This window comes from Calliphora vicina, chromosome 2 (genome assembly GCF_958450345.1).
Source record: "Calliphora vicina chromosome 2, idCalVici1.1, whole genome shotgun sequence".
Classification (NCBI taxonomy): domain Eukaryota; kingdom Metazoa; phylum Arthropoda; class Insecta; order Diptera; family Calliphoridae; genus Calliphora; species Calliphora vicina.
Genome location: NC_088781.1, coordinates 71,646,623 through 71,661,139, shown reverse-complemented (window position 1 = coordinate 71,661,139; position 14,517 = coordinate 71,646,623). Strand labels below are relative to the sequence as shown.

The following is a 14,517-nucleotide window of genomic DNA, read 5'->3' as shown; positions in this document are numbered from 1 at the left end:
TCTAAATTTTAATATTAACAAAAGAAAAAGGATTTACATTGCCAGGGTATGTGAAAGTTGCTAGCGTCGAATTCAAAACATCGAACCAGTCATTCACTAATTGAATTAAGTCGGCGGTATCGAGCGGATTGTACATTTCCATGCCTAAGGAGTAACAGCGTCGAATGGCATTGGCTGTTGTGTTAGAAAACAGCTGAGCCGCCAGCTTAACCTTTTGTCTTCCTGCAAATATTGTATTATTTGCTAAATGTTAATTAAAATTTATAAAAAGTTTTCTTACCTGCACCTTTGACAGCCAAATGTTCATCACTTAATTTAAAAGTAATAGAAGCATCGCTAGAGCTCGTGTACTTCAAAAGTTCTTCAACAGTGGGCGAAGTTATGATATTTTTGTTGAAAACCAATCCAGTATCGAGGTAATGATTTCTAATGAGCTTCAGCAAGTGTGGTGCATCAGCGAAAGTGAAAATTTTCTCGTCAGGATTTGTAGCGTTAGGAAACCATGGTTTGTCTGAAGAAATAAATGGTTTTAATATAAACATCGTAATTTTTACTTAAAATTTAAACATCTTGAAAATGATTCTTAATTGAATATTAACGTAGTCTTAAAAATTACTCCTACCGGCTTTTAAATGTTGAATATTCACTTAAGTGAAATTTCAATATTTTTAAAACGAATCTTAACGTATCTTAAAATTAATCTTACCGTATTTTAAAAGAGTAAAGTTAACTTAGATCTCAAAAATCTTAAAATTAAAAACAAAATTAATTCTATCTAAAACTCTAATTATACCGAACATTAACTTAATTAAATTCTTAATTATTATTTGTAATTACCAAAATTTCTGATTTAAGCGCAAAATCCTATTTTCGAAAAAAAAAACATGAAGTGACACTCTAACCAATGTCATAATGATTCCTCAGGTAAAAGCAATGGATGTAAAAAGTTACAAGTCTTTAATATCAAATATGTTATTTTTTATGAAAACTTACCTGTTGTAACTGCTAACTCTTTCCATAACTTACGATTTCAGGGTCCCATGTAGCATGCTATTGCCACTACTGGAAACCCTACTTTAGAAAGCTCCGTAATTATTTCATTAAGTTTTTCCTTCGTAATCTGGCAGTCAAAGTCAAAAAATACGGGCTGCTTCCACGACTTACGAAGTCCTCGTGCCATAACGACTTGAACGTAATTTGCGGGCTTTCTAATTGAGTCTGAAAGTGCGTCAAACGTCTCTGCCACTTTCATTTCATCGAAAGCCAGCACGCAAATTTTGTCCTCGATCTCCAAATCGGTTAGCTGTCGCATAAATTCGATGGCTGTTATTAATATGCCTTCGCTAATATTGATTTTGCGACACCAACGCTGCAATGTCGAGATGTGAGGTAGAGGATATCCCTTTTTATAAAGGTGGTTATATGCTCTTGGCCCTGAAGCATGTAGGCATATAGCATTTGCAATATCTGGCCACCTCCACTTAATATCCGATTTAGTCATCAACTTTCTTACTTGCCCTTCGGTAAAGATGGAACGCATGGAGTCAATGGCCGCTTTAGTTCCGGCCAGCTTACATTCCAAGTCTTTTACTTGGCTTTCCAAACTGCGCACCTATTCATAATATTTCCCATATTTGACCTTGTGGTCAAGAATTACCGGGCTAATAATAATAAAAAAACGCATAACAAAACATTAGCTCCATATAAAAACTTATGATTCGCTCCTAAACTGAAAACAACACAAATATATATATTACCTATGATTACTTACTCTGTTTGCGTTTGTTTTTCTGCATAAGTTACTATTTCTGTTGTTGTTTGCATTTGTTTTTCTGCATAAGATACTATTTGTGTTGTTACAATCACCCTTATCGTGGTTATTGTAATTGGTATTTGTAATTTGTGGTATTTGTAATTACCAAAATTTCTGATTTAAGCGCAAAATCCTATTTTCGAAAAAAACATGAAGTGACACTCTAACCAATGTCATAATGATTCCTCAGGTAAAAGCAATGGATGTAAAAAGTTACAAGTCTTTAATATCAAATATGTTATTTTGTAACTGCTAACTCTTTCCATAACTTACGATTGCAGGGTCCCATGTAGCATGCTATTGCCACTACTGGAAACCCTACTTTAGAAAGCTCCGTAATTATTTCATTAAGTTTTTCCTTCGTAATCTGGCAGTCAAAGTCAAAAAATACGGGCTGCTTCCACGACTTACGAAGTTCTCGTGCCATAACGACTTGAACGTAATTTGCGGGCTTTCTAATTGAGTCTGAAAGTGCGTCAAACGTCTCCGCCACTTTCATTTCATCGAAAGCCAGCACGCAAATTTTGTCCTCGATCTCCAAATCGGTTAGCTGTCGCATAAATTCGATGGCTGTTATTAATATGCCTTCGCTAATATTGATTTTGCGACACCAACGCTGCAATGTCGAGATGTGAGGTAGAGGATATCCCTTTTTATAAAGGTGGTTATATGCTCTTGGCCCTGAAGCATGTAGGCATATAGCATTTGCAATATCTGGCCACCTCCACTTAATATCCGATTTAGTCATCAACTTTCTTACTTGCCCTTCGGTAAAGATGGAACGCATGGAGTCAATGGCCGCTTTAGTTCCGGCCAGCTTACATTCCAAGTCTTTTACTTGGCTTTCCAAACTGCGCACCTATTCATAATATTTCCCATATTTGACCTTGTGGTCAAGAATTACCGGGCTAATAATAATAAAAAAACGCATAACAAAACATTAGCTCCATATAAAAACTTATGATTCGCTCCTAAACTGAAAACAACACAAATATATATATTACCTATGATTACTTACTCTGTTTGCGTTTGTTTTTCTGCATAAGTTACTATTTCTGTTGTCGTTTGCATTTGTTTTTCTGTATAAGATACTATTTGTGTTGTTACAATCACCCTTATCGTGGTTGGCGTAAACGTCTTACGCCTACGACTGTTTCGTAATAGATTAAAGAGAAAATGCAAACTGTTTCTTTAATCTAGTATGAAACTGTCGTAGGCGTATGACGTTTACGCCAACCACGATAAGGGTGAATATTTTGGTCAGTGAGGCAGTTATTACTTAAATAATTATAGTCATGTGTCATCGAAACATCAAATTGAGTTTCGGTTGACGCATCTGTATTAACAACTGGTACATGATTACCAAGAGAAAGGCTATATCCAGTGTGCTCGTAGGATTCCTCTTCAAATATGTTCAAGCTTTCGGCCTGTGTAACATTACATTTTTCCTCTAAATACGGCATTCTAAATTAGATATATAAATAATTACACCCATATGACGACAGCGATCATCAATGTAGATTTTTTTTTTGTATATCGTACTAGCTGAACCCGATCCGCGTTACTGGCCTTTAGAAAACATCTGTTTTATATTGCATCTCGATCTCAATTTTAATATACAGTGTCGGAAAAAGTCGGTAATCCAACCTTCAATGTTAATACATGTGGTGGCATTTCGGCTGGTTCCAATGAATTCAAAAATTCAGTAGGACAATTGACGACTTGTTCTTCGTTCATTACTGTATCAATCGATTTGTATTTTATTGTTTCGCCAGACACTTTCAATTGTATTTGGTCATCGAGCTTGTTAACATCATAATTTTTTAATTAAAAGTATATTTCATATGGAAATTTGTTATTCATGCACCTAATATACAATAGTAAACAAAATTGTTTATCACAGACCGAAAATCAAAAATCTGACTATACACTGTTACCCAAAAGTATTTTCTGAAGATTCCGTGAAAATTTTATCAAAATCGGTCCAGCCATTTTTGAGTCCATACCGAACATACATACACACATCCATTTTTATGAAATATATGGCATTAGCGGTATAATGTAAAAATTGGATTTTTACACGCCCCTCCACAGACCGAATATTAAAAATCTGACTATACAGTGTTATCTGCTGGGCTATTCTGAAGATTCCCTGAAAATTTCATCAAAATCGGTCCAGCAGTTTTTTATATATATAGATGGCATTAGCGGTATAAATAATAAATTTGATTTTGTCACACCCCTCCGCCCACAGACCGAAAATCAAAAATCTGACTTTAGAGTGTTACCCGCTAGGCTATTCTGAAGATTCTCTGAAAATTTCATTAAAATCGGTCCAGCTTTTTTTGAGTTCATTCGGAACATATTTGGTAAATGGGTTTATTTATCCAATAAAATATTGTGTGGTCGATTAGGTTTTATTTGATATTAATTTTATTCAATATTAGATTTATTTTATTTAAAATATGAACTATGAATTAGCTTTTGAAAAGTTTAAAAAATATCCTATGACTCGTTATAATGAATAGGATGAGAATGAGAATGGTGGTTGTTTTGTGTTGTTGAAAACATCAACTTTATTAACGGCAACCGAGTACTTGGTATCAACAGGTAGTTGGTGTCAATACAGTGATGCCACAATATTCCCCCCGCTGGAGCAGGTTCACCTGAACCTTATAGGAACCGCAACCCGTCTGCCACTTGAAGTCGATGTGGGTTGTGTTAATTTAGATGAAAAGCTTACAGCTGGGCTGGAGTTGAGGTCATTGTTGCTAGGAACTTGTTGTATTATACTATCAGGTAAAATTTTTTGTTGTTTATTATATTCAGGGGAAGCGATAGGTACTTCTTAAAATGATGAGGCATCATTGAGATCATTGGTTTCGATAAAAGCTGGTTTTAACCGATCGATACGTATGTTACTTTGTCGAAATCGAATCAAAATTGTAAAACATTTATCAAAACCGGATACGGGCCATCGTACGGATTAGTAAGTGAAGGACGAAAACGTGCGTTGTGCTTTGAAGATTTTTTGAAACAAATGTTCGAGGCTTCGAATGGTGAGCGGCGTCGGTCGGCTTAAGTTTCTGCATTACTGCTCGAAAATCGGTGATGAAATCGCTGGTAGAATCGGAGACTTTAATTTGCTGAAAAAATTCACCCGGAATTCTTAACGTTGAGCCGTATACTAACTCAGCTGGCGATGCTTTAACGGGTGGCTTTATAGCAACTCGAAGTCCAAGCAATATTGTCGGCTAATGATGCACCCAAAGAGCTGGATTGTGTCATAAAATGGCTGCCTTGAACGTGCGGAGCCACCTTTCAATGATGCCGTTACGGCCAATGTGTTGCGCCAATTGTTTTTACCAGTTCGGCAAACACTGAAGATTCAAATTGGCGGCCGCGATCGGAAGTTATTCGAGCTGGAACGCCAAATCTCGAAATCCACTGAGATAGAAGAGCTTTCACGACCGTGTCAGCTGACATGTCGGGAATTGGGACTGCCTCCGGCCAGCGTGTGAAACGGTCTATAATTGTGAGGCAGTATCGCTGTCCTTCACACAATGGAAAGGGACCAACGATATCAATATTGATATGAGCAAAACGTTCTCTTGTCGGCTCGTATTTGGCAGGAGTTGTTGTTGTTGAACTTTCGAGCGTTGGCATTGTAGGCAGTTTCGCACAAACACAGCAGTCTCTTTCCGAACCCCAGGCCAACAAAATCTATTAGTGACCAGTTTGGTGGTATCCCGGACCCCTGGATGTGACAAATTGTGGATATTCGCCAAAATTTGTCGACGAAATTCCTTCGGGATATAAGGGCGAACACGGGACGTCGCTGCGTCACAGATTAGTTTGTCGTTACAACCTGGGATTGGAAAAAATTTAAGTTTTAGAGAATTTGTTTGCATACCTGTATTTTTAATCATTTGTTGAAGCTCTTCGTCAGCGCGTTGAGCCGCTGCAACATGGGAGTAGTCTACAATTTGGCTGATTGAGTCGATGCGGGACTCCATACGCCTGGTCTAACGTTTGCTAGACCAGGCGTATGGCGAATATCTGTGGTAAATTGGCTGATGAAGTCGAGTTGACGGATTCGACGAGGCGAAGCTTTCTCCAGTTTTTGCTGAAAAGCAAAAATCAGCGGTCGGTGACAATATAACACCGCCGTCCTTCTATCATGTAACGGAAATGACACACGGCTTGATACATCGCTGTCAACTCTCGATCATACGTTGAATATTTTTGTTGTGTATTTGTAAATTTTGTTGAATAAAATGACAAAGGTTGAAGATTTCCATCGATATTTTGATGCAGAGCTGCCTGAATCAGAGGCGTCAACGTAAACAGACAGCTCAGCTTCGGCTGCAGGATGCGCTAAGAGGGCTGCGTTAGCCAACTCGTTCTTACAGCGGTCGAAAGCGGATTCTGCGGATGAAATGTTGTCAATATAGGGAAAAACGAACTCCAGACCTCGTAACACCTCATTTATGAGCCTTTGAAACGTTTTTGCGGCGTTGCATAGCCCTAACGTCATAAATTTGAACTCATATAGTCCGAATGGGATACTAATGGCCGTTTTCGGGATGTCATCTGGGTGAATCGGCACCTGATGGAACGCGTTTTGAAGGTCAATCTTCGAAAACAATTTCTTACCTCTTAAATTTGTAGTAAAGTCCGTCAGATACGGCAAAGGGTAACGATCCGGCAACGTCTGGGCAGTCAAGGCACGATAGTCGCCGCATGGCCTCCAGGTACCGTCACTTTTTTTGACCAAATGCAACGGGCTCGACCAATTGCTGCTGGATGGTTGACAAATACCGGTTTTCATCAAAAAATCAAATGCGTTTTTAGCGGCCAACAGCTTTTCCGGCGACAGACGTCGTGGACGGCAAAAAACCGTTTGTCCTGTCGTTTCAATTCTATGTGAGAAGATTTCGTTGACGAACCGTATGGCGAAAGCTTGGTGATATCGGTGACTTGTTCTAAAATGTAGGCGTAAGATTTATTTGTGTCGTAAGTTTTGATGACGGCTGCTTCGAAATGCGATGACGATGTAAGTTGCGAGACTAGTCCGGTGATGTTGTCAATCAGGCTATTACGACGCAGGTCGATGAGCAAATCGTAGTACTTGATGAAGTCGGAGCCGATGTTGGCGATGTCACGTCTGCGATTATGAAAGACCAGTGGAAGTCACGTCGTAAGTCGTAAGCGCTTCTCACCAATAACCTTGATAGGAGAACCATTGGCGGCGTATAATACGATGGCAGTAGGCAGGACGGATACATCGGCGCCACTATCTACTAGAAAATTTTGTTTAGTATGCTTATCCCTAACATGTAGGCGAAAAATTTGGCGCTTTGTGGGGGAGCTTTCGCCTGCGTCCTCCACCGGCCCGTCAAGTCAATTGATGGTGGTCGGTGCGTTTTCAAGCAGCGGATTCTGTCGGCGCCTATGTCTACATGGACTGCGGCACTTTTCAGCACTGCGGCCATATTTTTTACAACCAGTTGAATCGATGTCATAAGATGGACGATTTTTAGGACGGCAATGTTGAGTACTAGGTCCACGGGAGCGTGAACGCGAACGCGTTGAGAACTTTTCAATTTTTTTGCTTAAATCAATTACAGCTGCACGTAGTTCGCTGATTTCATTTGGTGATTGTGCCTGAACGCGTTGAATTTGACTGGGTATCATGGCGTCGACAATTGAGTCTGCAATTTTCGTGAATTCTGAGGGGGGGCCAGATAAGGCTGCAACCACTGGCTGCGCAAACTCAGGCAACCGTTTTGCCCAAAGACCTTTTAAAGCTACATCTCCAAGTGTGCTTCCAGCTACACGCTTCATTTCAAAATACAACTCCGATGGTTTTTTGTAACCCAGTGGAAGTTCTGACAAAAGCCGATTGAGACGACGCTGTTCGATATCGGCAAAGTGCTCGATAATTTTTGACTTTACGTAGTCGTATCGGACCGTTTGTGAAAGTGTGACTATGACGTCAGCCAACTGAGAAATGACATTAGGATCGATCGCTGCTAATATTGTTGCGGTCTTTTGCTGATCCGCATTTATGCCAGAAGCCGCGAACCAAAAGTCCATAGTGGTAAACCAAGCCTCGATGTTAGTGCTTGACATTTGGGGAACCGGTAACCTCTTCATGTATACATCTTCATGTACAGTACACATACACATTCGCTACAAAATGCACGAAAAACCTTAAAAAAAATTTAGAGTTTGCGAACATGTAGTGTCCCAAAAAATTTTTTTTTGGGAATTTTGGAACGCATTTTTTTTATATATATAAAACTATAGTTAAATATGAAATTTTGTCCTTCTATCATGATTGCAACCCTTGCCGACTTGCGATTTAGTTTTGAGGTTCATTTACAAGGGGGAAAAATGCAATTTTTTCAGTTTTTGTAAAAATGTTGCCATTTAATTTAAAAGAATCGAAATGTGTACGTAATTTTCGTTCTAACAAGATATAAAACACAAAAATTTGTTAAAAAATGTTAAAGTTATTAAAAAATCGCCAGGCCATTAACGTGTTTCAGGCCACTAGAACAAGAAATGTAGGAACAAAATTACATATTTTGAGAAATATTAAAATAAAAGCTTATTTTTACTTCAAATATATCCATATTTACTTGCATATGCGTTTTTGTCTTCGTAGGATACCGTTAACCTATTCCCAGGTATAACAAAAAAAAATTATTTTTTTAACGGCAGATTCCATTTTCAAATTTTTAAAAATTTTGTTAAACAAATTTTAGAATTTTTTAATTATCACAATGGGATTTATTGAGAACATAATAGGGAATAAAAATATGAAAAAAATATGTCAATATCTCCTATAGTTTTTCCGTACCTGCGATTTAAATTTTGCGATTTTCGAGAAAAACTAATTTTTTGGCCATATTTTGGCGAATGATCCGAATTTCCTTACTGTTAAGATTTTTAAGTAAAAGCTATTCAGAATAGTATAGTCCAGGTAATTTTAAATATAGTCTGAAAGTTTCACTAAAATCGGAAAACGTTAACACTTAAATCGTGAAGGTCAAAGGTAAATTTTTTCAATATTTGGAATTTCTAAAGGAATGATAGCGAAATGTTATATATTTTTGGGCCGATTTTGATGAAACTTAAGAAAAATATAACGTGATGTCTAGTATTTATAATAACAGCACGAAAATTAAAATTAACCCTTAATAGCACTTGGGGCTAAAAAGACACTCAACTTTTAAAATCACGAAAAACACATTCAATATGAATGGTGCTAACTTTAATATTTTTCAGAGTTAAATAAACTCAATGATTCAAATTATTTTTTAAATTTAATAAATCAAAAGTACACTAAAGGGTTAAAATCAATTTTGTTATTGAAAAATCCTCAATAAAATATTAATTACGTTATTAAAGCGAAAATGGTCAAAATTGAACAAAATTGTGAACAGTTTTCAAAATGGCTTCGTAATACCATTTTCTAATACACAACACAATATTTTAAAGTTTGTTTCCTATAAAAATCAAATTTTCATCAGCACTATTGAAATTGACTATTTTTTAATGATTTTAGAAGTTTGGGGTAATTTTAACCCCAAGTGCTATTAAGGGTTTCTTTCAGTTTCATCAAAATCGGCCCAAAAATATATAACATTTAGCTATTTTTCCATGAGAAATTTCAAATATTGAAAAATTTGACCTTTGACCTTCTCGATTTAAGGGTTGACGTTCTCCGATTTTAGTAAAATTTTCAGACTATATTTCAAATTACATGGACTATAATATTTTGAATAGCTTTTACTTAAAAATCATAACAGTAAGGAAATTCGGCACATTCGCCAAAATATGACTAAAAAATTAGATTTCTCGAAAATCGGAGGTACGGAAAAACTATAGGTATTGACATATTTTTTCTCATTTTTATTCCATATTATGTTCTCAATAAATCTCACTGTGATGATTAAAAAATTCTGAAATTTGTTTAACAAAATTTTTAAAAATTTTAAAATGCAGTTTTGAAACTGCCGTTAAAAAAATATTTTTTTTTGGTCATACTTGCGAATAGGTTAGCGGTAGAAGACAAAAACTCATATACAAGTAAATATTGATATATTTTAAGTAAAAAAAGCTTTTAATTTAATATTTCTCAAAACATGTTAATTTTGTTCCTACATTTCGGGTTCTAGTGGCCTCAGATACGTTAATGGCCTGGCGATTTTTTAATAACTTTAAAATTTTTTAACCAATTTTTGTTTTTTATATCTTATAAAAAAATGTTTTGGGACACTCTAAGAGACACCTACCAGGGATTTAATTGCGGATTTACTGTCAGCATATATATGGATATCTCTACCAGATAAACTGTAATATCTGAGCCAGTTTGCCGCTCTTCGTCATAATTGGTCTTTCAAATAACTTGGATGACCTTATCAAGACAGTTTGTGTGAACATCTGAAAGTGGGAATTGATCCTGGTGATAATCTTAATGCAATTTACATAAAGAAAGGAAATGCGTTCTTGTTAAATTTGGTCAAATTGTCAAACGAGATAAGGTTATCTCAGAATATTTTAAACATGAACCCCTTAAAGTTTCTAATATTGTTGTGGAACCAATGAGAACCGTAAGGAATTAAAAAAAAGAATTAAAATTCCATTAGTTGTTTTGAAATGAAGAATTTATTTATGTGAAGCTGCATATCGGAACTACTCTTGTTTATGATCACGGTCAATCATTGACTGAGTAAATGAGCAAAAACACTTTTCTTTTAAAATTTCAATAATTTATTTTCGTGAATGAATTTCGGAAGAGGGCCTTATATGGGAGCTATGGTTAATTATGGACCGATCGCCATGAAATTAGGTCATGTGGTTTATGTCTATATGAAAGTTATTTCTGTTGAATTTTATGTGAATTTTATTTTATAAAGTGATTTTCGGAAGCGCGCCCTCGATAACTTCAAAAATGTTGCACTGTGTTATTGATGTTTTTCTAAAATTTTTATTTATTGTTTACATTTTCTTCACATTTATTGTTATTTATAAATACGAGTACATACCTGATACATATTTAATAATGTATTATGATACATACATACGTTTTTGATATATATTAATACTCAGTATTGTCGTCTGTAAATATCTTATATACTAATATTTTTTGTATCTCTTTACAGCTTACAAATTTTATCAAAAATCAGATAGTGGAACATCTCGCAAACTTTTCCGTTTTTCTTTAATTCATCTGCCTGCACTAATGTTATTATTTTTATTCAATAAAAAACGATGGTTCCTGACGGAGAAATCGGAGCAAGCTTCATTAGGTATTGCAAGTTCAATAGAAACTACAAACGAAACTATTGTGGAACAAAGTGTTAAAAGTGGTTTGCAACTTAACAATTTAAGCAAATATTTACCGATAGAATCAGTTACTAGGTCGTAAAAAAATTAATTTTATACGAATAGGTTTTAAAAATAAATAAGATTCGTATGTAAATAAAATACGATTATAATGCACTGCAAACCAAAATTAAATTGTTTATTTTAAAAGTACAATTTGTTTACAGCCAATAATGATTGTAGAGTTGAACACAATTATAAGATGTTAAGTGACAAAATATTTTACATACATATATATGTATTTGTTCCTTTTTGTAAAACTTTCATTTGTGAATGACAACTGTTAAGTTTAAGCTCAGTTTAAAGAAACTGTTTCAATAAATTATTAAACACTATTGTATCTGTTATATTAAATTTGTATCTATCTAGTCATTTTATTAATTTTAAACACAAATTAAATATAAACTTGGTTGTTTATAATTATTTTTACGTATTAGAAACGTTTAAACAAAATATATAAAATAGAAAATCTTGCAGGAAAACGAACAGATATAATTGTTCTGTTCCAGTACTAGTTATGGTATTTCAGTAATATGTAAAATAGTCACGTGAGTACTTTAAATATAATTGTAATGAGTATTTAATATGATACTATAGTCGATATTTTATTATTTATCATTTTGTTTGATCGTTTCAAAAAGTAATAAAACATTACAAAATTATCGTCTAGAAAATAAAAAAAAAATCTAAATTTTGTGAGAAATAGACAGAAATTGCCTGAAAAACATTAAGTTGGGTATATGTACGAAATAATGTAAATCCTGACAAGAATGTGGAAAACATACTAGTACAGGAACCGAGCAAAAATAATTATTGTTGTAATATATATCGCCAGAAATAAAATAAATTATAGATGAAGTATTCGTTAATTAAAATCAATAGTACATATTTACATTTCAATATAAAATACAATTTTGCAAAATTAATTTTCTTGTAAATAATAAAATACATTTTTAAATATTTTAAATATAAAGTAGTTTTTATTAATACAATGAATAAAAATAAGTTTTCTATTTATTTAATAGAAATATGTGTGCTGTTTCGGTAATTGTTTCACATATTTTTTTGACAAATCTATTTATTATATACTCGATGTAGTATCTCGAATTTGAATGAGCATTATTATCATTAACAGGATCATTTATATTGTTGTTGTTTTTGTAGTTTGACAAGTAGTCGTAGTAGGCTGGATAGTTGATATTTCATAGTGAATTGCACCTAATCGCCTGGTAACATTTCCTTTGATCCATTTATTTATACGGTGGTTTCCAGAAATAAAATAAATTATTTGATTGTCCTATAAATGAAGACACATTTATTTATAAAAATTAAAATAATTTATTTAATGACACAAATGTAATAGATAGTTTGAAAATTTTAAATCGAATGAAAATTTATCAAATTATTTTTACAACATTAAAAATGAAATATTGATTGAAAATAATTTTAAAATAGAAAGTATAATTAGTAAAGTACCTACAAGTACTCCCCCCTCAATGGACGCAGAAGCGTTCAGGAATCTTTACCGTCCTGCCGGATCTTGATTTTGAAATCGTTTGCTTGTTTTGAGTATTTCGAATATTTTCTTCTAAGCCGTTATTTACAAAAAAAGCTGGCTTGAGGCGGTCAATTGATATTGTTTCCTGTTTAATACCAACTAAAACTTTAAAAGTTTTTGGATTTCGTTGTAAAACTTTGAAGGGTCCTACATATTTAGGTTGCAAAGGTTTTGAATAACAATCACGACGTATCCAAACATGAGAACAGTTGTTTAAGTCTTGATGAACAAAAAACTTGTTTGAATTGCTTTGATGGTTGAAGGTTTCAGTGGATTTAAGATTATTTACTATTTGTCTGATTGTTGTTAAATGAGATGTAGGGTCTATTTTATCGCAGGGTTTGAAAAATTCACCTGGAAGATGCACCGTTTCACCATACAACATTTCAGATGGAGATGCTCCAAGTTCCTCTTTTATACTTGCTCTTAAGCCAAACAACACTGTATTTAATGAAACAGTCCATTGCTCATTGTCCGCACATGTGAGACCAGTGTTCGGTGAAAACGTTCCACCAATCCATTAGCTTGTGGGTGGTATGATGTTGTAAAATTGTGAGATATTCCAAAGTTCTTTGTTATCTCACTGAACATGTGAGAGGTAAATTGGCTACCTCTATCAGTTACAATAGTACTTGGAATACCAAAACGACATATCCAACCATCATAGAAAACTCTAAACACAGTTTCAGCTTTAATATCCTTGAGAGGAAAAGCTTCCGGCCAACGACTGAAACGATCGACACACGTTAAAAGATATGAATATCCTTCTGATTGAGGTAAAGGTCCTACGATGTCCAAATGAATCATTGAAAATCGGTTGGTAACAATTGGGAATTTTGCAAGTTTGCTCTTAGTGTGTCTCGTGATTTTAGAACGTTGACAGTTTTGACAACCACGAGACCAATCGTTGATATTTTTGTTCATTGATGGCCAAAAGAATTTTTTACAAATGAGTTGTCGAGTCGCACGTATACCAGGATGTGAGAGGGTATGAATATTTTTAAATATTATCTCTCGAAACTCTTTTGGAATATATGGACGAGCTACGCCAGTTGACATTTCACAATAAACTTGGTAGTCTGTATTTGGAAGTGTTATTACTACAAATTTCATATTACCTGGAGATTGCAAAATTTCTTTAAGTTGGAGGTCATTCCTTTGGGATTCACTTAACATTTTATAATCTATAGCTTGAATTTGAATTGTCTCAATACGTGATAGAGCATCGGCTGTAATATTTTGCGCGCCGGAAATATGCCTTATGTCCGTGGAAAACTGAGCAATAAAATCAAGATGATTTCTTTGACGAGGTGATGCCTTCTCCAATTTTTGTTTGAATGCGAATATCAAAGGACGATGATCTGTATAAATTGTGAATTCTCGAGCTTCCAATAAGTGACGAAAATGACGAATAGCTTTATATATAGCTAAAAGTTCACGGTCATATGTGCTGTATTTCGCTTGAGTATCGTTCAGTTTTTTACTGAAAAAACCAAGAGGTTGCCAGGAGTTATCAATGAGTTGCTCTAAAACTGCACCAACGGCGAAGTTCGATGCGTCAACTTTTAGTGCCATCTTTCCATCAGGAGCTGGGTGGGCCAAAACTGTTGCATCAGCTAATGCTTTCTTACAGTTGTTAAATGCATTTATGGAGTCTTCATTCCAGGGTATTTCACGGTTATCATTCTTTTTTGTTGACCCTTTCAAAAAAGTATTAAGGGTAGCTTGAACAGTGGCACCATGTGGA

General features: G+C 34.7%; 1 protein-coding gene across 1 annotated transcript in view; it reads left to right on the top strand.

Moving 5' to 3' along the window:
* LOC135951994 (protoheme IX farnesyltransferase, mitochondrial) overlaps window positions 1–12,185 on the top strand; it is a 31,714-nt gene extending 19,529 nt beyond the window's left edge. Inside the window, exon 4 of the mRNA XM_065501767.1 lies at window positions 10,990–12,185. Coding sequence (XP_065357839.1) covers window positions 10,990–11,255 — 266 coding nt within the window. The 3' untranslated portion in view covers window positions 11,256–12,185. The remainder of the gene's footprint in view (window positions 1–10,989) is intronic.
* Window positions 12,186–14,517: the final 2,332 nt, after the last annotated feature.